Source organism: Scyliorhinus canicula, chromosome 1 (assembly GCF_902713615.1).
Source record: "Scyliorhinus canicula chromosome 1, sScyCan1.1, whole genome shotgun sequence".
NCBI classification, from domain to species: Eukaryota; Metazoa; Chordata; class Chondrichthyes; order Carcharhiniformes; family Scyliorhinidae; genus Scyliorhinus; species Scyliorhinus canicula.
This window is the reverse complement of record NC_052146.1, coordinates 139,421,839-139,444,878: the sequence shown is the minus strand read 5'-3', so window position 1 is coordinate 139,444,878 and position 23,040 is coordinate 139,421,839. Positions and strand designations below refer to the sequence as shown.

At 51.5% G+C, this 23,040-nt stretch overlaps 1 protein-coding gene across 8 annotated transcripts in view; it reads left to right on the top strand.

The window, feature by feature from the left end:
- Positions 1 to 23,040, top strand: part of dlgap3 (discs, large (Drosophila) homolog-associated protein 3) — a 1,017,459-nt gene that overhangs the window by 863,526 nt on the left and 130,893 nt on the right. For all 8 annotated transcript variants that reach the window (XR_005461097.1, XM_038801108.1, XM_038801129.1 and 5 more), the window contains one exon: positions 12,358 to 12,578. Coding sequence is in view for 7 of the 8 variants with exons in the window: in XM_038801108.1 (XP_038657036.1) it covers positions 12,358 to 12,578 (221 nt within the window). In the remaining variant the exon portion in view is untranslated. The remainder of the gene's footprint in view (positions 1 to 12,357; positions 12,579 to 23,040) is intronic.

The window sequence follows — 23,040 nt, the reverse complement described above, 5'->3', positions numbered from 1 at the left end:
CAGAGATTGTGATAAAACATAAGGCCAAGCTGCAGGGAATTATACAAAAACAGTCTACATCGTCTGGATCTGGTTCACCAAGTTGGTGTTGGCAACGCCAAGAGTAGCAAATTATATCAAATACGTCGACCAGTACCAAAGACTAGAGAATTGCGCTATAATGAAGGAACTGCTTGTTGGGGGGGGGGGAGAGAGAGAGAGAGAGAGAGAGAGAGAGAGAGAAATCGAGGCTTCTTTTCTCAAAACAAACAAAAATATAGGTTAGTTTTGGATTGCCATCCAGCTGGGTGGGATGGCACTCACCTGGTTCTGTTCTACCCAGCCATAACTACAGAATCCCCAGCAATAGATACTCTTGTTGCTCTCATATCTCTCTCCTTTCCCCTTCCTATTTCTCATCCACATGCTGCCCCTCGGCGTCATTAGCTGAAAACATCACGCCATTTTTCACGTGCCCGCTGATGCCACTTTAGCTTTACCTCACCGCCTCCCCGCTCAAACACTCCACTACCTGCCACTTTGACGATCCAATGTAAAATGAGGAGAAATTTCCTCCAATTAAATATTGGGAAGATTATCTTCAGATCCTACCATGAACTCTGTTCCCTCTAGACTGATGCTGAATCAGATTGTTCAAGACCTCAGGGTCCTAATTAATCTTGAGCTCAGCTTCAGACGTCATAGGCAGGATTTTGCTTTCTACCCTGCCCTCAACGGGTTTGCACCTGCGTAACATTCCCTGGGTGGCCTTCCCATCTGTGCCCCACCTGTCCAAAATTTAATGGGTGATGAGTGAGGCCCACCACCCCAACCTCACCTTACACCAATTCAGGTCCATGCCTGGCTGCAATTTTTCAGGGATGGGGGATATGATGGTGGGTTACTTGGGCTTCAGGCTTGAAGTGGAGGTCGGTCAGCAAACCCCACCAACCCACCCTGCCGAACACCTCCGAGTGCTGCCAGCCTTCCTGTTCTTGCCATATTGACTCCTATCCTGCTTTGCGCATCACTCCTGGCACCATTCCTGCTGTGTGACTCGCACACCCGTCTCCATCCTGGGCTCCGAGAATTAGCAGCTGGGGACTGCTTGTGGTTCCAGCCATAGCTGCTGTTCCTGCGGCCGCTCCTGGGACCACAGAGCTTTCGGAGGCAGGACGTTATCCCTAGCGAGGCACCGATTTCCTGCCTCCAACCAATTAATAATAATCTTTATTAGTGTCACAAGTAGGCTTACATGAACACTGCAATGAAGTTACTGTGAAAAGCCCCGAGTCGCCACATTCCAGCACCTGTTCGTGTACACAGAGGGAGAATTCAGAATGTCCAAATTACCTAACAGCACGTCTTTCGGGACTTGTGGGATGGGATGGGCAATAAATGTTGGCCTGTCCAATGATGCTCAGTTCCTATGAATGAATAAAAAGAAAATCTGTGATAAAAAAAGTTTATTTGATTGATAAGGAGCATGAGTGCCAGTGGAAGGAAGGAGTGCTTGAAAATTGCATCTCTTTTAAATAGATTCTATGCAGCTCTGAAGCAGCTGGGCGTATCATAGAACATAGAACATACAGTGCTGAAGGAGGCCATTCAGCCCATCAAGCCGGCACCGACCCACTTTCACTTCCACTCTATCCCCGTAATCCAATAACCCCTCCTAACCGTTTTGGTCACTAAGGGCAATTTATTATGGCCAATCCACCGAACCTGCACGTCTTTGGACTGTGGGAGGAAACTGGAGCACCCGGAGGAAACCCATGCAGACACGGGGAGAACATGCAGACTCCGCACAGACAGTGACCCAGCGGAGAATCAAACCTGGGATGCTGGCGCTGTGAAGCCACAGTGCTATCCACTTGTGCTCCCGTGCTGCCCGTATCAAAATCACTTGTATAATTCTAAGAGTCAGACCTCCGGTGGTGACATGTAGGTGGAGGTCGCACATTGGGTGGCTCCTGTTTGAGCTTTTGTTTTTTGGTCCTTCACACCCAGATTTTGGGGGAATTTTATATGATTATTTTTTGGAAACTCTAAGGCAACCAAAGGATGTCAAAAACTCAGAAAAGGGTTCCGGGAAAAAAAGAGGGCGATCGAAGGTCCGCCGCCATGTTTGGTGGGAAGTTCAGCAGGAGGAAAAATGGCGGGAGCCAGCTCACCGAGTGGGGCCGTGCCCATTATGGTGGATAAGATGGTAATGGCCTTGCTCAAGGAGTGGGTGGATGAGACTTGATCCAATGAACGATGCTTTGGCAAGGACTTTGATGGTGATGTGGGAACAAGGATAGGTGTTGAAAGGGATGGAGGAGGCATTGCCGCAGCAAAGCAATCAGATCACCTCGATGGGTGAGAAGCTAAAGAGGGTGCTGGAGAGTAACGAAGGGCTGAGAACCAAGGTGGAGGACCTGGAGAGCAGGTCACAAAGGCAGAATCTAAGGATCGTGTGGCTGCCTCAGGGGCTGAAGGGCGTGAGGCCGGCGAAGTACTTTGAGGAGATGTTCGCCAGGTCGATAGGGGGAGAAGGACCCCTCCCTCTACAAGCTGGAGAGGGCTCACCAGTTGTTCCATCTGAACCAAAGGCAAATGAGCCACCCAGAGCTGCGATAGTCTGCTTTCACAGCTAGCAAGTGAAGAAAAAAGTTCTAAGATGGGTGAAGCTGAATTGAGAGGTGGGGTGGGAAGGCTGTGGTATACCAGGCTCACATGGTGCAGCAGGCGACAAGGCGGGCAGCCTTTGATTGGCCAAAAGTGGCATTGTATAAAACAATGTGAAGTTTAGGGTGGTCTACCCGGCGAAGCTGAGGGTCAGACATAACTCCAAAGACTACCTGCGGGATTCTCCGTTGGTGGTATTCTCCGCTTCACTGGCAGTGCACCCACGCCAGCGGGTTTCCCAATGGCATGGAAGTGGACCCCATTGGCCTGCTGTGGGAAAGGAGAATCCCGCTTCCGGCAGGGCGCACCACATTGGAAAATGGGGCTGGCGGAACGGAGGATCCCGGCCTACTACTTCGAGGAGGCGGTGACCTTTGTGAAAGCTGAAGGACTGGACTTTGGACTTTGGTTGCGTTAATCTTTTTTCTTTTTTTCTCTTGTCTTTTCTTTTTTTCTCTTGGCGGGTTGTGTTTGGGAAGGGATGGTTTGGGGATTTGTGGGGATTTGTTTCGGTTTGGGAGTTTGAAAGCTTTGGGTGTGGGGAGTGCCTTTGTGTTAGTTTTCTTTGTGTGGGGGAGGGGGTTCAGGCAGGTGTCACCTTGCTAGCAAATGTAAATTGGGAGTAAGGTGCGGGGGCGCAGTCGTAGGAACCTGTATGGACAGGTTTCAATGGGTCTGGACGGTATGAATAGTGGGAGCGTGGGGACAATACTGGGAGAGGTGGTTTTGCGAGGAAGTGGCTGAGGGTTTATGGAAAGGGAGGTAGGGGTAGTTGGCTCTCAGTGAGTAGGGTAGGGGTGGTCCCGCCTGTTGGGCGGGGCCAGGAGTAAAGCTGATGGCAGGGGCAGGAGAAGTGAGAGGCCACCCCAATCCAGTGATAACGTGGAACGTGCGAGGGCTGGGGTGACCGGTGAAGCGAGCAAGAGTCTTCCCACATTTGAAGAGCTTGAAAGCCTACGTGGTGCTTCTGCAAGAGACCCACCTGAGGGTGAAGGACCAGGTAAAGCTTTGGAAGGACTGGATGAGTCCGGTGTTCCACTCGGGCTTTGATAGTAGGGTCCGGGTGTAGCAATACCCGTGGGTAAGGGGATGCGGTTCCAGATGGAGAAGGTGATGGCTGACCAGGGGGGTATGTACATAATAGTAATGGGTGCTTTGGAGGGGAGGTTGGAGGTGCTGGTTGGGAGGACATAGGATTTATGAAGAACTTGTTGACTGCCATATTAGGGGGGGGGACTTGAATACAGTGCTGAATCTGAAGGTGGATAGGTCCAAGTCATATTCTCTGACCGCCCCCCCCCCCCCCCCCTCAATGGAGGAAGAAGGTTGCAAAGCTGTTTGCTGTGTTTATGAGGGAGATGGGAGAGGCTGACCTATGGAGGTTTTTGCACCCACGGGATAGGGAGTATTTCGCCAGTACACAATGAGTATTCTAAGATTTACATTTTGTAATGGGGAAGGCGCTGTTGGCGGGGGTGAGGAAGGCAGAATATTTGATGATTGTTATCTCCGACCATGCTCTACATTGGGTGGATGTAGTCCTGGAAAAGGGCCGGATCAGAGGCCTGCGTGGAGGTTGGACGTAAGATTGTGGCGGACCCAAATTTTGGTACCAAAATGGGAAAGGTGATTGAGGACTATGTAGGGTTCAATAGAAATGGGGAGATTTTGCCGTCCGTGGTATGGTTGAAAGCAGTAGCGAGGGGTGAGGTCACCTCATGGTGACAGAGAGGTAAGAGAGGAGTGGCAGCGTTGGTAGAGGAAATTTTGGAGGTGGATTGGAGGAATGCGGAGGATCCAAGGAAGGAGTCACAGGAAAGGTTTGACCTTCTGTCTATGGGAAAAGAGGTTTGGCAGTTGAGGCGGGCAAGTGAAGCCTTCCAGGTGTATGGGGAGAAGAGCAAGCTCCGCCAGCATACAGCTGGATGGGACGAGGAGCTGGTGGTGGCACCGGGACAGGTGAACAAGTCATTTGAGGAGTTCCATAAGAATTTGTATAAGTCACACCCTCCGGAGGGTGAGTCAGACATAAGGGAGATTCTGAGATTATCGGAGTGTCCCGGAGTAGGAGAGGTTGATAGATCAGCCTTGGAGGAGCCAGTGGGGGTGGAAAAAGTGGTGACAGGGAGGTGCAGGCGGGTAAGAGGTCAGGGCCGCATGGTCTCCCGATGAATTTTTATAGCATGTTTCTGGATAAGGTGGTGCTGCTGTTGGTGGAGATGTTTGAGGACATGGTGACTAAGGGGGCATTTCCAGAGACAATGGGGCAGGCATCCATTCCATTGCTGCTTAAAAAGGACCCGGACCCGGTGGAATGTGAGTCGTATCGGCAAATATCTTTGTTGAATGTCGATGCCAAGATTCTGGCGAAGTTTCTGGCACTGAGGTTGTAATCAGACAGGGTTCATAAAGAGCAGATAGTTGTCATCAAATGTGCAGCGTCTGTTGAATGTGGTGCTTTCTCCGGCATAAAGGAGGGAGTTGGAGGTGGTGATGCCTTGGATGTGGAGGAGGCATTTGATCGTGTGAAGTGGAGCTATTTATTTGCGGTGTTGGAGAGGTTTGGGATTGGGCCTAGGTTTGTGGCCTGGGTGAAATTGTTGTATAAGTATCCGATGGCGTGTGTGCGCACAAATTAGATGTATTAAGGATACCTCCTGTTGCATAGGGGAACGAGGCAGGGGTACCCCATGTCCCCCCTTCTGTTTACACTGGCAATAGAGCCTTTGGCCATAGCGCTGAGGTGCTCTGATGATCTGTTGTTGTATATCTCCAACCCGGGCTCTTCAGTGGGGGATATAATGGGACTGCTCAGGAGATTTGGACTTTTTCAGGCCAAAAGTTAAATTTGGGAGAAAGCGAGTGTTTTGTGGTTGATGCGACCATCAATTCACACGAGGCAGAGAGTTGAAGTGAACAGTGGATTTAATCAACTAGAACAGTGTCTGCCTGTGACTACTCTGCAATGAGAGCCGCCTACAGGGCAGCTGCTCTTTATACCTCCCTCAAGGGGGCGGAGCCAGGGGTAGAGCACACGAGGGCACCAACATGATACAATCGGTGTAGTACAGTACAATGGTCCATAGGTGGAGCCCACATGGGCAACAGCGTGGTGCAATGTAGTACAGTGGTGAATGGTTACCATAATCAGTTCACCACATTCACCCCCTGTTAAAAAAATTGAAGTCCGGCAGGGGTGAAGGGCTCACAGGTTCAGTCTGTCCAGAACCCTGATCATGCGCTGCGATTGCCTGAGCTCTGGTTTTGCAGCGGGCATGGTGTCGAGCTCGTCGGTGCGGGCATGGGTGTTGATCACTTTTGATGCGGGCGTAGGTGTGGACTTCGGGAGCGTGTCTTCAGGAGCTTCATCCCTGTAGTCGGCAATGGGGTAAGGGGATATAGGAGGGGGTGTGGAGGCCATGTAGGGGCGGGGGCGCTGTTCAGTGTAGGTTGGGGCGGGTAGGTGATGGTAAGGGATCCTGCGGGTGCCAGAGCCCTTCACTCCTGTCGGCCGTCGGGGTGCATACTGGGGGTTGGTGTGAAGGAGCTGGACCCTTTCGACCAGGGGGTCGGACTTATGGCGCCTTACGCGTATGCGGAGTAGGACGGGCCCCGGTGTGTTCAGCCAGGACGGAAGCGAGACCCCGGAGGTGGATTTCCTAGGGAAAACAAACAGGTGGTCATGAGGGGTCTCGTTCATGGCTGTGCAAAGGAGTGACCTAATGGAGTGGAGAGCGTCAGGGAGGACCTCCTGCCAGTGGGAAACTGGGAGATTCCAGGATCATAGGGCCAGCAGGACGGCCTTCCATACCGTCGCGTTCTCCCTCTCCACCTGCCCGTTTCCCCGGAGGTTGTAACTGGTAGCCCTGCTCGAGGCGATGCCCTTACCGAGCAGGTACTGACGCAGCTTGTCGCTCATAAACGAGGAGCCCCGGTCACTGTGGACGTAAGTGGGGAAACCGAACAAGGTGAAGATACTATGTAGGGCCTTAATGACGGTGCCCGCGGTCATGTCGGGGCAAGAGATTACAGGAGGGGGCGCATACGGTCGGGGTCAGGCCCTAGAACTCCGTTTTCCACGACATAGCCGAGGATGGCTCGTTGGCTGTGCGGAAAATGAATTTCCCCTTGTTATAAATGAGGTTGAGGGCTTGGGCGGTTTGGAGAAACTTCTGGAGGTTGGCGTCGTGGTCCTGCTGGTCGTGGCCACAGATGGTGACATTGTCCAAGTGCGGAAATGTGGCCCGCAGCCCGTACTGGTCCACCATTCAGTCCATCGTTCTTTGGAAGACCGAGACCCTGTTGGTGACGCCGAAGGGGACCCGGAGGAAGTGGAAAAGGCGGCCATCTGCCTCAAAGGCCGTGTAGCGGCGGTCCTCCGGGCGGATTGGGAGCTGGTGGTACGCAGACTTCAGATCCACCGTGGAGAACACCCAGTAGTGTGCGATCTAACCATGTCTGCAATCCGGGGAAGAGGGTACGCATCGAGGTGCGTGTACCGGTTTATGGTTTGGCTGTAGTCTACAACCATCTGGTTCTTTTCCCCGGTCCTGACGATCACCACCTGAGCTCTGGGTATTACTGGCCTCGATGATCCCTTCCCACAAGAGTCACTGGACCTCGGACCTGATAAAAGTCCTGTCCTGGATACTGTACCGCCTGCTTCTGGTGGCGACCGGTTTACAGTTGGCGGTGAGGTATGCGAAGAGCAGGGGAGGGTCCATCTTCAGGGTCGTGAGGCTACATACGGTGAGAGGGCGTAGGGGTCTGCCGAACTTCAGAGTCAGGCTCCTGAGGTTGCACTGGAAGTCCAGTCCCAACAGAAGAGGAGCGCAGAGATCGGGGAGTACATATAGCTTAAAGTTTGCGTATCTGACGCCTTGTATCACGAGGTTCACGACAGTGTACCCCCGGATCTGCACTGAGTGCGATCCAGAAGTGAAGGGAGATTGTTTGATGTGCGGGGGAGATTTGGAGTGAACAGTGCCTTACCGTGTCTGGGTAAACGAAGCTCTCTGTGCTCCCGGAATCAAAGAGGCAAGGCATTTGGGGTCCATTGACCCGGACGTTCATCATGGAATTCCGGAGGTGCTTTGGCCGTGACTGGTCGAGGGTGACCACGCCGAGTTGCGGGTAGCCGGCATGGTCAGAGGTGGTAGTGTGGTCCCAAGATGGTGGCACCCGTCGGTCGCACGTGTCGGGCGGCGTTGCAGATGGCGGCCAAGATGGCGGCACCCATGAGTCGCATATGGCAGGCCGCGTAGGAGACGGCGACCAAGGTGGCGGCCCCCATGAGGCGCACGTATCGTGCGGAGTCAAAGATGGCGGCCCCCACGGACAACACGAGGCGGGTGACGCGTCCGAAGGGAGAAGAGCCGGCAGGCACGCAGCCATGCTGTGGGTTCTGCGGGCCTGGGAGTCTGAGAGTCAGGCCTGTGATTTGGAGGACTTGGACCTGGCCAGGCAAACTTTGTCAAAGTGTCCTTTCTTGCCGCAGTCGCTGCAGTTCACGTTCCGAGCCAGGTAACGCTGCCTGGGGTGCTGGCTCTGGCCGCAAAAGTAGCAGGGCAGCCCCCCGTGATGGGTGGGCAGCTGCGCGACACAGGCCTGGGGTACTCTCTGGTCGGGAGAACACGAGGGAGTCGCGTGATCGGAGGGGAAAGCGTTGAGGCTTTGAAACGCTAGTTCTAGGGAGGTGGCTAGTTATACCGTCTCTTCTAGGTCGAGGGTGCCCTTCTCGAGCAGGCGCTGTCTGACATAGTTGGACCGGACTCCAGCCACGTAGGCATCCCGGACGGCGGGTTCCATATGCTGCGAGGCCGTGACGGCCTAGTAGTTGCAGCTTCGCGCGAGGACTTTGAGGTCTCGTAGGTACTCCTCCAGCGATTCCCCGGGGCGTTGGCGGCGAGTGATGAGGAGATGTCGCGTGAAGACTTCATTCACCAGCCTCACATATAGGCACTTCAGCATCGCAAGGGCGTCTGCGTATGTGGTTGCTTCCTCGAGTTGTACGGAGATTCGATGGCTCACCCGGGCGTGGAGGAGGCTCAGCTTCTGTTCATCGGTGACGGAGGGTGAGGAGGAGGCGGCGAGGTAGGCCTCGAAAGATCAGAGCCAGTGTGAAAAAATCCCTTTGGCTTCCGCGGCCTGTGGGTCGAGTTCCAGTCAGTCAGGTTTGACGGCTGCTTCCATTGCGATGTTGTAGTTGATTAAATTGATGTGACCATCAATACACACGAGACAGAGAGTTGAAGTGAACAGTAGCTTCAATCAACTAGAACAGTGCCTGCCTGCGACTGCTCTGCAATGAGAGCCGCCCACAGGGCAGCTGCTTGTTATACCTCTCCTCAAGGGGGTGGAGCCAGGGGCAGAGCCCACAAGGGCACCAACATGATACAATCGGTGTAGTACAGTACAATGGGCCATAGGTGGAGCCCACATGGGCAACAGCGTGGTACAATGTAGTACAGTGGTGAATGGTTACCATAATATGTTCACCACAGTGGTGTCTTCTCCAGGAGCAGCAGTCAGGGCAGGATGCGTTGCCATTTCAGGTGGTATCTGAACTTCACAAGTTGGTGGGTAGGGTCAAGGCAGATTTACTCAGGTGTGATAGCCTTCCCAATCGTTGGCAGGCCGGGTGCAAGCAGTTAAGATGAGCATCTTGATGTGGTTTTTATTTTTATTTTTGTGCCTCATGGGCTTTTTGCTGAAATAGTTTTTTATGGGGGTTGAAAGGTTTTTTTCGTCATTTGTGTGGGCAGGGAAAGTGGCAAGGAATAAGAGGACATTGCTTCAGAGCGGGCGACAGTTTGGGGCGGGGGCCTTGGCCCTTCCAAACCTATTATTGGGCAGCGAATGTTGAGAAGGTGCGGGGTTGGAGAAGGGAGATGGAGGCTTTGTGGGTGAGGATGGAGGCAGGCTCTTGTAAGGGGCCGGCGTTATGGGCACTGGCAACGGCGCCGCTCCTGTTTGCTCCAGCGAGGTATTCGGAGAATCCAGTGGTAGTGACCATGCTGAAAATATATAGGCAATTTTGACAGCACTTTAGAGTGGGGGGTGGGGTCAAAGTTGATGCCGCTGCGAGGGAACCATGGGTTTGAGCCATGGAGGATTGTGCGAGGGTGAGAGGAGTGAGGGATGCTGGGGATGAAGGACTTATTTTTAGAAGGGCAGTTTGCATGTTTGGAGGAGCTGGGGGAGAAGTTTGGGATCCCGCGAAGGGAGGTGCAGGAGCGGGATTTTGCAGAAAGAAATTCCGTCTTTTCCAGTGGTACCACCCGTCTTGGTGCCGGAGGGGATATTATACATGATGGGGATGGAGGGAGGGGGGGGTCATCTCCACTATCCATGGGAGGATTTTGGAGGAGTATGTTACGGGCTGGAGGGAGGAGGTGCTCGTGATGGCGCTGGAGGAAGGGCTGTGGTTGCAGACAGGAGCAGGGGCAGATATTTTAGCCTTTGCCTCGTTGATTACTTGCGGACGGATCCTGTTCAGCACAGGGCTAAATCGCTGGCTTTGAAAGCAGACCAAGCAGGCCAGCCACACGGTTCGATTCCCGTAACAACCTCCCCAAACAGGCGCCAGAATGTGGCGACTAGGGGCTTTTCACAGTAACTTCATTTGAAGCCTACTCGTGACAATAAGCGATTTTCATTTTCAGGTGGAGGTCAGTTTCTCCCCCCAGGGCCACGGTGTGGCTGGGGGATTTAATGGAGTTCTTGCACTGGAAAAAGGTGAAGGGGGCAATGGAGGTGTTCCATAAGAGATAGGGTATGTTTATACTACATTTCAGGGAAATGGTCACCATCAAATGCGAGGGGGGAGGGGAATGGAGGGGGGGAGCGAGGTGGGGAGGTTGGTTAGGGTGTGGAGGTGGGCAGGTTTGAGGTTTTGCTTGGTTTTACTTTGTAATGTTATGTGTTTTAAATGTTAAAATGTTGAAAATTTGAATAGAAATACTTTAAAATATATGCAATAATTTTAAATGTCAGGAATGAATCGGATTAGTGTGTGTGTATTTGCCTGTATTTTGAGTAAATTGCTTTTGAGAAAATTACAAGAGGCTGAAATCAGGACCAAAGGAATAGATTTGATGTTGGTCAATCAGATTTGATTTCCAGGGTGTACTGTCTCGGGCTTGTGTTGATATTGTAATCAGCACTGATGGATTTCACTTATTTTAAATAATCATGAGATAAAGAGTAAAGTTTGTTTCCAGCAGCTTTAAACAAATTTGTTTTTAAATTAAAGTGTTTTCAATAATTAGAGTCTTGAACGAAAGGTTAGCCACTTTAAATAAAACATTCTTGGAGTATAGGCTCAGATGCCAAGGTTGGCATTTAAAAATAATTATCATCTTTATCAAGTAGGTTTACATTAACACTGCAATGAAGTTACTGTGAAAATCCCCTTAGTTGCCACACTCCGGCGCCTGTTTGGGTACACTGAGGGAGAATTCAGAATGTCTAATTCACCTAACTGGCTCGTCTTTATTGGCCATCTAGGGGGCCATTTAGGGGCTGGTTTAGCACAGGGCTAAAGAGCTGAATTTAAAGCAGACCAAGACAGGCCAGCAGCGCGGGTTCAATTCCCGTTCCAGCCTCCCCGAACAGGAATGTGGCGACTAGGGGCTTTTCACAGTAACTTCATTTGAAGCCTACTTGTGACAATAAGCGATTTTCATTTCATTTCTTTAGTTACCTTGGAGAAGGTGATGGTGGGCTTTCTTGGACTGCTGCATGTCTTGTGATGAAAATACTCCCGTACTGCTGCTAGATAAGGAATATCAGGATTTTGACCCCCTCCCCACCCCTCTCTCCCCCCCCCCCAACAATGAAGGAATGGTAATGTATGTCCAGATAATCCAAAATGAGGAGAAAGAGAGAGATGTGAATAAACAAACTGTGATGATTATATTGCCTGACATGTCACAAATGGTTATAAGCCAGGATCCTCTGTGTGTGCCCTCCCTCCTCCCTCGTGGTGGGATTTCCCACACTGGATGCAGAGGGCCATGAGCCGCTGCTGGGATCTTCCAGTCTTTTGCATGGTTCACCCACACCCCCATTGCCGGTAAACCTCCTGCTGGGGTCAACTTTGGTGGGATCAGAGGATCACACTGGCGGGAAGAGCCAGAAACCCCACCCCGTTCATTATTGTAGTGGTATTTCCTCCCATTGGTTGTTTGAAAGCAAAAAAAATGATATTCTGCCTAAAGGCAGGAGGCAACCTTGCCGTAGACTATATCTGTGTACTTCTCCCAAAATCAAACAAGACATTCTGTTTTCATGCCTTTTCAAAAAATGGTACAGCCTCACGGCGCCGAGGTCCCAGGTTCGATCCTGGCTCTGGGTCACTGTCTGTGTGGAGTTTGCACATTCTCCCCATGTCTGCGTGGGTTTCACCCCCACAACCCAAAAGATGTGCAGGTTAGGTGGATTGGCCACGCTAAATTGCCCCTTAATTGGAAAATGAATTAGATAATCTAAATTTTAAAAAAAACAAAAAAGAACGGTACAGCCAAAAGATAGCAAAGTCACTGAGATCACACGCATGCTTTCCAATGTGATTTATGATAAAAATGAAATATTTGCCAAGAAGGAATTCCCATAATACTCCATTAATATGTACTATATTAGTCAACAATATTGTTTGCAGCATTGGATTTAACTCCTTCACCTGTTCCATTTTATTTTGATTTTTAGGTGCCCCAGGATGAATGGGGAGGTGGTTATCCAGGAGTGAACAAGGATGGTGAAATCCCTTGTCGGAGAATGCGCAGTGGCAGCTACATCAAAGCGATGGGAGATGATGAAAGTGGAGATTCAGACGCAAGTCCAAAGATGTCACCAAAGGGAGCTCCTCAGCACGAGAACTATCCAAAATTGCTGAGCGTGGGAAGCAGCAATGAGCAGATTCGCTCGAAGTAAGGTTAAAGCAGACTGCTGCGCCCCAGTCAGCTTGGGCTATCTTGCTGTGTTTTTATTTATTGGGTTGCATAATGTTCATTCCAGAGATCTGGAATACACATCACATAAAATCCGATACTCATCACAAGTGTTTTATATGAGAAGCACAGAAAGGTACGCCCCTAGTTCCCCAAGGAAGATGCATGATTTGTATGGAAGATTCAATTTATATAGCTACTCTCCTTATCTGGGATGGTGGCATTATCTGAACTCAATGTGTGCAACAGTAGGGGTTCTACTATTGATCTCAATGCCTCCCGAGAATAGAGGGAGGAAACATTTCCAGGCTTTTCACACCTGATGGCTATCCAAGAACACTCACAGGAAATGTACATTTGTGGATGACTCGTGAGATCAGGATTGTGTTGGGTGTGATATTTCCTGTAAAGGAATAGCCAATCAGTAACTAGCCCATGCTATCATGGGCTAGTTACCGGGCAATATAAGAAAATACGTTATTATTGTAAGGGGCACACAACCTGTTAAGGTAGTTGTGGGGGGAGGTGGGGGGGGGGGGAATATGTATGATGCTGAACCCAAGAGACTAAATAACATATCTGTGCATTGATTCTGAGTTTTTGCCAGGATATCAAAGAAATGATTACAGCCAAGAGGAGCACCGCATTGGACCACTTCTATTGTGGGAAAGTAAAAATCACTGCACATGAGCAGGAAATCCAAAATAATAGCAACCATGTAAAGATGTCTTAATTTTCACAATAACAGTTGATGACATTGTTATAAAAATCGCAAGTGCTTGCAGTTTTTATTTCTAATGATTCACTCAAAATTACAGGCTGCCATTCTTTTGTGCGCAATAGAATTTTCTGATCAGACTGGACATTTAAACTGGTAAATGCTTAAAAAATGTTATTATATTTTCAGCCTTGGTTTGCATTCTGGTCAGGTCCAATGGATATAAATATCCCATATCTGGCAGATGTAAAAGGGCCTCTGACAAAATCAGTTTGGACAGGATCTGTCCAGTTATCCTGCCCAGTTCCCAATTGCTGTATGTCTATAGTAAAAAATAACTGCCAATAATTCTGCATGACAATTGACAGATTCACTCAGAGAGGCCATAAGGATGAACATTCTGGTAACCAGCAATCGCATGCTGCTGCTTTTCAAGTGGTGGCTGCTGCTCCAAGGTTGGGGTTATACATATAGTTGAGCAGTGTAGAGGTACATCTTCCAGTCAGCTGCACAGTACTTGATCCAGACTGCGGGATGATGCCACTGAAGCAAAACAGGTGAAGAAATGTTGCATTCCCCAACACTTGATGACGTTCACCCTGAGTAGCACAATGCCCATTAGAATTGGAGCCAAATATTTATGTGAAATTACAGAATTAACCCAATCTTTTTAGCCGCTAATCTCCTGATAGTTTTGTTAGTGCAGGGATTAATTTGTTTTTCATATTTTACTGAAATCTGTATCGAAGTTTATCTTTTATAGAACCTGACATTTGCTGGCAAATCCAGCATTTGTTGCCCATCCTTCAGTGTCCTCGAGAAAGAAGTGGTGAACTGTTTTCTTAAATCGTTGCAGTTATTGTGTCATAGAGACACTCTAGGTTCTTGAATGTTGTTGGAGCTGCATTCATCCAGACAAGTGAAGAGTATTCCATCACACTCCCGACTTGCTCCTTGTAGGCAGTGGACAGATGTTGAAGAGTCAGGAGGTGAGTTATTCACTGCAGAATTCCCAGACTCTGACTAGCTCTTGTGGCTAAAGTACTTATATGGTTGGCTCAGTTATGTTTCTGTCAATGGTAATTGCCAGGATGTTGATGGTGGGCTTTTCTGCAATGCTACTGCCATTGAATGTCAAGGGGAGATGCTTAGCTTCTCTCTTACTGGAGAGAGCAATTGGCAGTTACTTCTGTGATGTGAATGCTACGAAGCAGTTATCAGCCCAAATCTGAATGTTGCTTGGGTTTTCTTGCATGCTGAAAAGAACTGCTTCAGTATCTGATGAGTCACGAATGGTACTGAACCGTGTTCACTTTATCAGCAAACATTCCTGCTTCTGAAAACAGCTGAAGGTGTTTGGGCAGAGGGCACAATGTTGACGAACGCCTGCACCGATGTCCTGGGGCTGGTATGGTTTGTGTCCAACAAGCACAGCCATATTTTCTGCGCTAGATAAGACGCCAACCATTGGAGAAGTTTGTCCCCTGGTTCACATTACATCAACTTTCCTCGGGATTCTGTCAAATGCTGCTTTGATATCAAGTGCAGTCACTCTCACATCCTCGCTGGAATTCAAATCATTACCCATGCTTCGACCAAGGCTGTAATGGAGTTACTATTTTATACGTGTTTTTTGTTCGGAGCTGCTTATAGATCTGATCTGAAGGCACAATTATAGATAACAGAAGCAGTACCTTCACACTGTTCACCATTTTGCAACCATGAGAGCGATTATCTACCTTCCAGTCTCCCTTCCCTTCCCCACCCATCTGCTCATTTATCAAACACACACAAAAATTCAGTCTACTAGCTTCGAACAATACCTCTGATACTTGCCCCAAAAAGCTGGACAAAATATATTCCAAACAGATGCTGCCAAAATCAGTAAGAATAAACAACAACACCTCCTCCACAATAGTCCTCAATACTGGGGCCCCACAAGGCTGCATACTTAGCCACCTACGATACTTTCTATACACACACGGCTGTGTGGCAAAATTTGGTTGCAACTCCATCTACAAGTTTGCTGCCGACACGACCATAATGGGTCGGATCTTGAATAGCGACGAGTCAGAATACAAGAGAGAGATAGAGAACCTAGTGGAGTGGTGCAACAACAACAATCTATCCCTCAATGCCAGCAAAACAAAAGAGCTGGTCATTGACTTCAGGAAGCAAAGTATTGTACACACCCCTGTCAGCATCAATGGGGCCGAGGTGGAGATGGTTAGCAGCTTCAAATTCCTAGGGTATACATCACCAAAAATCTGTCCTGGTCCACCCACGTCGATGCTACCACCAAGAAAGCGCAACAGCACCTATACATCCTCAGGAAACTAAGGAAAATCGGCATGTCCACATTGACCCTTATCAACTTTTCCAGGTGCACCATAGAAAGCATCCTATCTGGCTGCATCACAGCTTGGTATAACAACTGCTTCGTCCAAGACCGCAAGAAATTTCAGAGAGTCGTGAACACGGCCAAGTCCATCACACAAACCTGCCTCCCATCCATTGACTCCATCGACACCTCCTGCTGCCTGGGGAAAACAGGCAGCATAATCAGAGACCCTCCCACCCAGCTTACTCACTCTTCCAACTTCTTCCATCGAGCAGGAGATACAAAAGTCTGAGAACACGCACGAACAGACTCAAAAACATTTTCTTCCACGCTGTTACCAGACTCCTAAGCAACCCTCTTATTGCATGACCTGATTAATACTACACTCCTGTATGCTTCACCCATTGCCGGTGTGTATCTATTTACATTATGGAACTTGTGTTGCCCTTCTATGCATTTTAGTATTAATTTTATTTTCACGTAATAAATGATCTGTTTGAGCTGCTTGCAGAAAAAATACTTTTCACTGTATCTAGATACATGTGACAATAAACAAATCCAATCCAATGCTTCAATTTTCTCCACCCACTCTGGTCCACCTAACGTAAATTTACCCTCCCTCTCCACCGAGTCAACGCTGTCTAGATCAAAAACACTCACCATTGGGAAATGATAATGGTATGATCACACATCCAGTGTTCCATTGTGCAACACACTGGTACATTGAAAGCATCACATCTCTGATTTATCCTGAGCCACCTTCATCAGTCTGTGCACATGTTTTTTCGTAAAACATACATGACTCTTTTTTTAAGGTCATCGGTGTAGCTGCCACCTTATGTTTGGATTCACCAACCAAGTCTTGCCACATGCATCATTCCCTGCTGCTGGTGCTGACACAATGGGGGCGAATCTCCGAGCCCACACGGGCAGGAGAATCTGAGCGACCGCGCAACGACGCCCCAACGCCAGCGCGCGATTCTCCGAGGTGCGGAGAATCAAGGTCATTTGCGCCAGCGGGGCCACCGATTCTCCGGCCCGGATGGGCCGATCGGCTGCTCAGACACGACAGAGTCCCGCTGGCGCCGTTCACCCCCGATCGCTGCCAGTGGGAACTCTGCAGGAACACCCCGGGGGGGGGGGGGGGGGGGGGGGGCAGCCTGTGGGGGGGGGGGGGGGCTCCTTCACCGGGAGGGGCCTCCGATGGGGTCTGGCCCACGATCGGGGCCCACCGATCAGCGGACCGGCCCTACCCCCCCCCGGGACTACTTACCGGCACAGCCAGCCCTGTACACCGACCCCATGTTGGGTCGGGGCCGGCGCACGTAGGAAGTTCCCCGCACGTGCACAGAATGGCGTGGCCCAACTGCGCATGCGCAGGATTGAGCTGGCCCAACTGCGCATGCGCGGAACCAAAGGCGCCGTGCCAAGGTCCCGCCCCCGCAAATCGCACCACGCCCCTGCCAACCCCACGGAGGCCCCAGAATAGGGGTCTGGGAACTGGCGCCGATGCCGGAGTAAAACATTCCCGTTGGGAGAATCCCGCCCAATGGCTCAGATTTTGTGGTAAAAGTTATGGTGAGATGGGCAGCACGGTGGTGCGGAGGGTTAGCCCTGCTGCCTCTCGGCGCTGAGGTGCCAGGTTCGATCCTGGCTCTGGGTCATTGTCCGTGTGGAGTTTGCACATTCTCCCTGTGTTTGCGTGGGTTTCACGCCCACAACCCAAAGATGTGTAGGCTAGATGGACTGGCCACGCCAAATTGCCCCTTAATTGGAAAAAATGAATGGTTATGGTGAGGCACAGAGTAAATTGGTCAACAGCTTTGGGGAGCTGCACATAAGCAACTAAATGTGGAAATCAGGCAGTTGCTGTCTGACTTGCTTCTCTTCCCCTAAACTGTACAATCCCCACATCTCGCCGAGAGAGTCAGCATTGAAAAGCATGGATTAATGTTAAGTTGCTGTATTTATGAGACAGATACCCAGTAAAATTGCCAGCAAAAGTTTGAGTTTGTCCATTCAAGTGTAAGTAATTTTTTAAAAAATAGCCTGATAAATCTTAATTACTGTCAAACAACATCTCTATCACTGCAAAGTAACTTTTACAATTGTGCAGTCTCATTCATTCAGATTTTAATTATCCCTGGAGATGTTAAAACAAAGTTTGTGTATTTTTACCTTTGTTAATGATTTGTTTTTCTTGCTCTCTTAATCCCATCTTTCTTTCACTCTCTTTGTTTCACTTTCTGCACCTAACTTGATATTGAATTAAATATTCTATCTTAAACAGGCTGGTTTGGACTCTGCATGCCTCAGTGAGAACTCTTCAAGTTGGTTGGCTAAGGAGGCACACCAATGTTTACTCTGTTTTCTCGGGGCTGGTTTAGCTCAGTGGGCTAGGCAGCTGGTTTGTGATGCAAAACGAGGCCAGCAGTGCGGGTTCAATTCCCGTACCAGCTGAGAATTCTGGGGCGGAATTCTCCGACCCCCTGGCCGGATCGGCGAATCGCCGGCGGGCCGCGCGAATCGCGCCACGCCGCCCCTCTGCGGAGAATCGGCACCATTGAGGCCAGCGTGGTCAGCACGGTGCCGGTCGCGGTATGCCGACTCTCTAGCATGGGCCAGCACCTATTCTCCGGCCTCGGACTGGCTGAGCGGCCGTCATCAAAAAGCCAAGTCCCGCCGGCGCTGTTCTACCATCTTCTGAGCCGGTGGGACCTCAGCATTGAAGGGTCCGTGGGCGGCCTGTGGGGACGGAGGGGGGAGGGGGACTCCGACCCCGGGGGGGGGGGGGGCCACAGTGGCCTGGCCCGCGATCGGGGGGGGCGCCCCCATAGTGGCCGGCCCAACTGCGCATCTCCGGACCCCGTGGCGCTGAATTCAGGCCAGATCGGCAGCTGGAGCGACTTAGGCCACTCTAGCGCCATCCTAGCCCCCTGTGGGCCGCAGAATGGGGTCCCGGAATGGGCGACATCGGAGTAAAACATTCCCGTTTTTACTCCGGCGTCGGCACTTAGCCATCCGTTGGGAGAATACCGACCCAAAATTCTCCCTCTGTCTACTCGAACAGGCGCCGGATTGTGGTGACTAGGGGTTCTTCACAGGAACTTGCAGTGTTAATGTAAGCCTATTTGTGACAATAAAGGTTATTGTTATTATTATACAGATCCCTGATTCTTCTGTCGAGGAATTTTTGCCTCCCGAATAACTTCAGAATCCAGTGAAAAACTCATTGGGGCCTATATTTTTTAGTGAGGGCCTCACCAACCAGTTGGAGAACAAGTGAAAACAATTGTTTATTCCGATAAAATCAAGTGCTTAAAAGCGCTTAAATGGCCACCAGCATGCCTTGGCCTGGTTGAGGACCCCAGGACAAGAAGTCACACCCTCTGAGAGCAGCCAACCAATCAAAGACTGATGGCTCCTCATGCAGCCAGTGTCAGCAGGAGTGGGGCTGCTGTCGGCATCACACCTACCAGAGGCCCAGGATCATCCCAGGACCCCAGACCATGGGTGAGTGAGGGTGGGATTTGGGTTGCAGGGTGCTGGTGAAGGGAAGGGAAGAGGTGTGGAGGCGAGGGCAGGGGGCTGGTTTTCAGAATCAGACCCTTCCCACCCCTTCCACCCAATGCCGGGTCTCTCGATCAGGTTAAGCTTGCCTGACCCCACAAGTGCCCAGGTAGGCCATTGGCAAATCTAGCAGGGGTTGCTGGCAGCCATCCGGGGATGAAGCCAAGTTGTATATTTAATCCCTGAATTGCAATGAGCTCATGGATAATATGGTCAACTGGTTCATTAATGAGTCGAATTGGCATCATGCTGCCAGCAGCTTGAAATCCAAACCCTATCGCCCTCCGACCTAATCGGAGAAGGCTTTCCCGTCATCAGGAGACTGGAGCAGGGCCCCCTCCCATGATTAAATGGGCTCGGACACCATGGACGCGATGCCGGGTGAAGCACCGGGTTTCCTAGCAGCCAGTACACCTTGCGGGATTTACCCAGATCTAGCGAGGTGTCAGGATCAGGATCCCACTCATGATGGGCGTGACAAGGCCACGCTCACTTAAGTCAGTTTCAAACCAACTTCAGCAAGCTCACCGAGGATCTACTGGCCTCCCGGGACCTACCGGCCTCCGAAGGGAAGCAGGACAGTTCCCTGGCCCTCCCACTGGAAGGCGGGCACCTTGGCACTGTCAGGTTTGCACCTTGGCACTGGCACCTTGGCACTGTCAAAGTGCCCGGGCTGCACCGCAAAGCCAACAGCAGCACTGCCAGGGTGGCAGTGCCAGGGTGCCCAGGTTCCAGGGTGGCACTGCTAAGGATCAGGGCCTGATGGGGAGCCATGCCCATGAAAGGAGGGGGCGTATGAAGGGTGGGGGTGTTCTGGGAAGGTAAGTAGGGGCCTTTGGGAGATAGGGAGGTGAAGGGAGGAGTTCCTGGAAGTGGTGGATATGGAATGGGGTATGGGGGGCATCAGGGACCCCATAGCGGGGTGTCCTCATTTAGGGGGCGAGGGTAATTGTGGTGATCCAACCACTGTATATATGTGTGCTTGCAGTAGGGGGATGTAAGGCCGAACCTATATGACAGGTTTCTCCAGTAAGGCCCTGCCGGCTAGCTCCGCCCACAGGGAGCTGTATAAATATTCGTAAGTTTCACTGAGATGCCATTCTTCAGCTGCCGCCAGAGGAATAGCATCTCACTGTAATAAAGCCTCTCTTGTACTTCACTCGAGTCTTTGTGTACAATTGTTAGCGCCACAATTTATTACAGTGAGAGTTTCCTTACACCATGGACATCAGGATTAAACCTGAACGCCTGCAGCTGGATCCGCAGTCGCCCCACGCCAGGAAAGACTTTGTTCACTGGCTTGCAGTTTTCGAGGCCTACATCTCTTCAGCGGACCCTCCACCTTCGGAAACACTAAAACGGCAGCTTCTTTACTTAAGACTCAGCTCCAGCGTGTTTCCGCTAATTCAAGATGCGCCTGACTACGCTCGGGCCATGGAACTGCTCAAAGAGAACTACGCACAGTCTACGAACACCCTGTTTGCGAGACATCTACTCTCTACTCGCGTCCAACAGCCGGGTGAGTCGATTGAGGACTTTTGGAGGGCCCTCATACCTCTAGTACGAGACTGCGACTGCCAGGCCCTCACGGCCATGGAACATTCAAACTTACTCATGCGGGATGCCTTTGTTACAGGTATTGCATCGGACCCCATCCGGCAACGATTGCTGGAAGGGGCCGCCGTCGATCACGCGGCTACAAAGACTCTGGCGCTATCAATGACGGCCGCCTCCCGTAGTGCACGATCCTACCCCGCTAGCCACTCGGCCCACCCGTCCTACCCGTCGTGGACCCCGCAACTGGCTCCCCCAGCAGCTGCCCCCGCGCACTATGCCTGCGCTGCTCGCCACACCACGCACCCTGGGGGTCCCCGCTGCTACTTCTGTGGTCAGCAGAAGCATCCCCGCCAGCGCTGCCCGGCCCTCACCGCGACCTGCAAAGCATGTGTCAAGAAAGGCCACTTTGCAGCCGTGTGCCAGTCCCGGACGGTTGCCGCTATCACGCCCGAATCCCCCCCTCGCCTCAGCCGATCGCACAATGGGCCCTGCCGTCCGCTGCCCCCGATCCCACGTGCGATCAGTGGGCGCCGCCATCTTTGCCGCCCCTGCCATGTGCGCACCATGGGCGCCGCCATCTTCTCCCTCCGCCTCCATGTGCATTCCATGGGTGCCGCCATCTTGTCCCGCCCCCACAACGTGCGCTCCATGGGCGCCGCCAACTTGTCCGCCGCCATCTTGTCCGCCGCCATCTTCTTCCTCACACGTACTCCAGACGCCACCATTTTGTCCTCCCCTCGGGACGGGACCCAGGTCGCTGCCGCTACTTGTCGGACTAGTCAGACTCGTCGGCTGATCGCCCGCTACTCGCCTCCGTGACGCTCGACCAGTACCGTCCTCGCAACCTGCCACCCTCTTCCACGACGGTGCTCATCAACGGCCACGTGACCTCCTGCCTCATCGACTCCGGGAGCACCGAGAGCTTCATTCACCCGGACAGGGTAAGGCGCTACTCCCTTGCGGTCCATCCCGCCAACCGACAGATCTCGCTAGCTTCCGGTTCCCACTCTGTCCCGATCCAGGGTTTCTGCCTGGTTAAACTCACTGTACAGGGTCTGGAATTCGACCATTTCCGCCTGTACATTCTCCCCAACCTCTGTGTGTCACTCTTACTAGGCCTGGATTTTCAATGCAACCTCCAGAGCCTCACCCTCAAATTTGGCGGACCCCTACCTCCCCTCACCATTTGTGGCCTCGCAAACCTCAAGGTTGAGCCTCCCTCCCTTTTTGCCAATCTGACCGCAGATTGCAAGCCCATCGCCACCAGGAGCAGATGGTACAGCACCCAGGACATGACCTTCATCAGGTCCAAAGTCCAGCGGCTGCTTCGGGAGGGTATTATCGAGGCCAGCAACAGTCCCTGGAGAGCCCAGGTGGTAGTGGTTAAAACTGGGGAGAAACACAGGATGGTCGTGGACTACAGTCAGACCATCAACCGGTACACGCAGCTCGACGCGCACCCCCTCTCTCGCATTTCTGATATGGTCAGTCAGATTGCACAGTACCGGGTCTTCTCTACAGTTGACCTGAAATCCGCTTGCCACCAGCTCCCCATTCGTATATCAGACCGTCCTACACTGCCTTCGAGGCGGACGGTCGCCTGTATCAATTTCTTAGGGTTACCTTCAGCGTCACTAACGGGGTCCCGGTATTTCAACGTGAAATGGACCGAATGGTTGACCGGTACGGACTGCGGGCCATGTTTCCGTACTTAGACAATGTCACCATCTGCAGCCACGACCAGCAGGACCATGACGCCAACCTTGGTAAATTTCTCCGCACCGCATCTCTCCTTAACCTCACGTATAACAAGGAGAAGAGCGAGTTCCGCACAGGCCGTTTGGCCATCCTCGGCTACGTTGTCCAAAACGGACTACTGGGGCCCGATCCCGACTGCATGCGCCCCCTCATGGAGCTTCCCCTCCCCCACTGCCCCAAGGCTCTCAAACGCTGCCTGGGGTTCTTTTCTTACTACGCCCAGTGGGTCCCACAATACGCGGACAAGGCCCGCCCACTAATCCAGTCCACACAATTTCCCCTCACAGGCCTTCGCTCGTATTCGCTCTGACATAGCCAAGGTCGGGATGCACGCAGTAGACGAGACACTGCCCTTCCAAGTAGAGAGCAGCGCTTCAGATGTCGTCCTTGCCGCCACGCTGAACCAGGCAGGCAGACCTGTGGCATTCTTTTCCCGCACCCTCCACGCCTCCGAAATTCGACATTCGTCTGTTGAAAAGGAGGCCCAGGCAATCGTT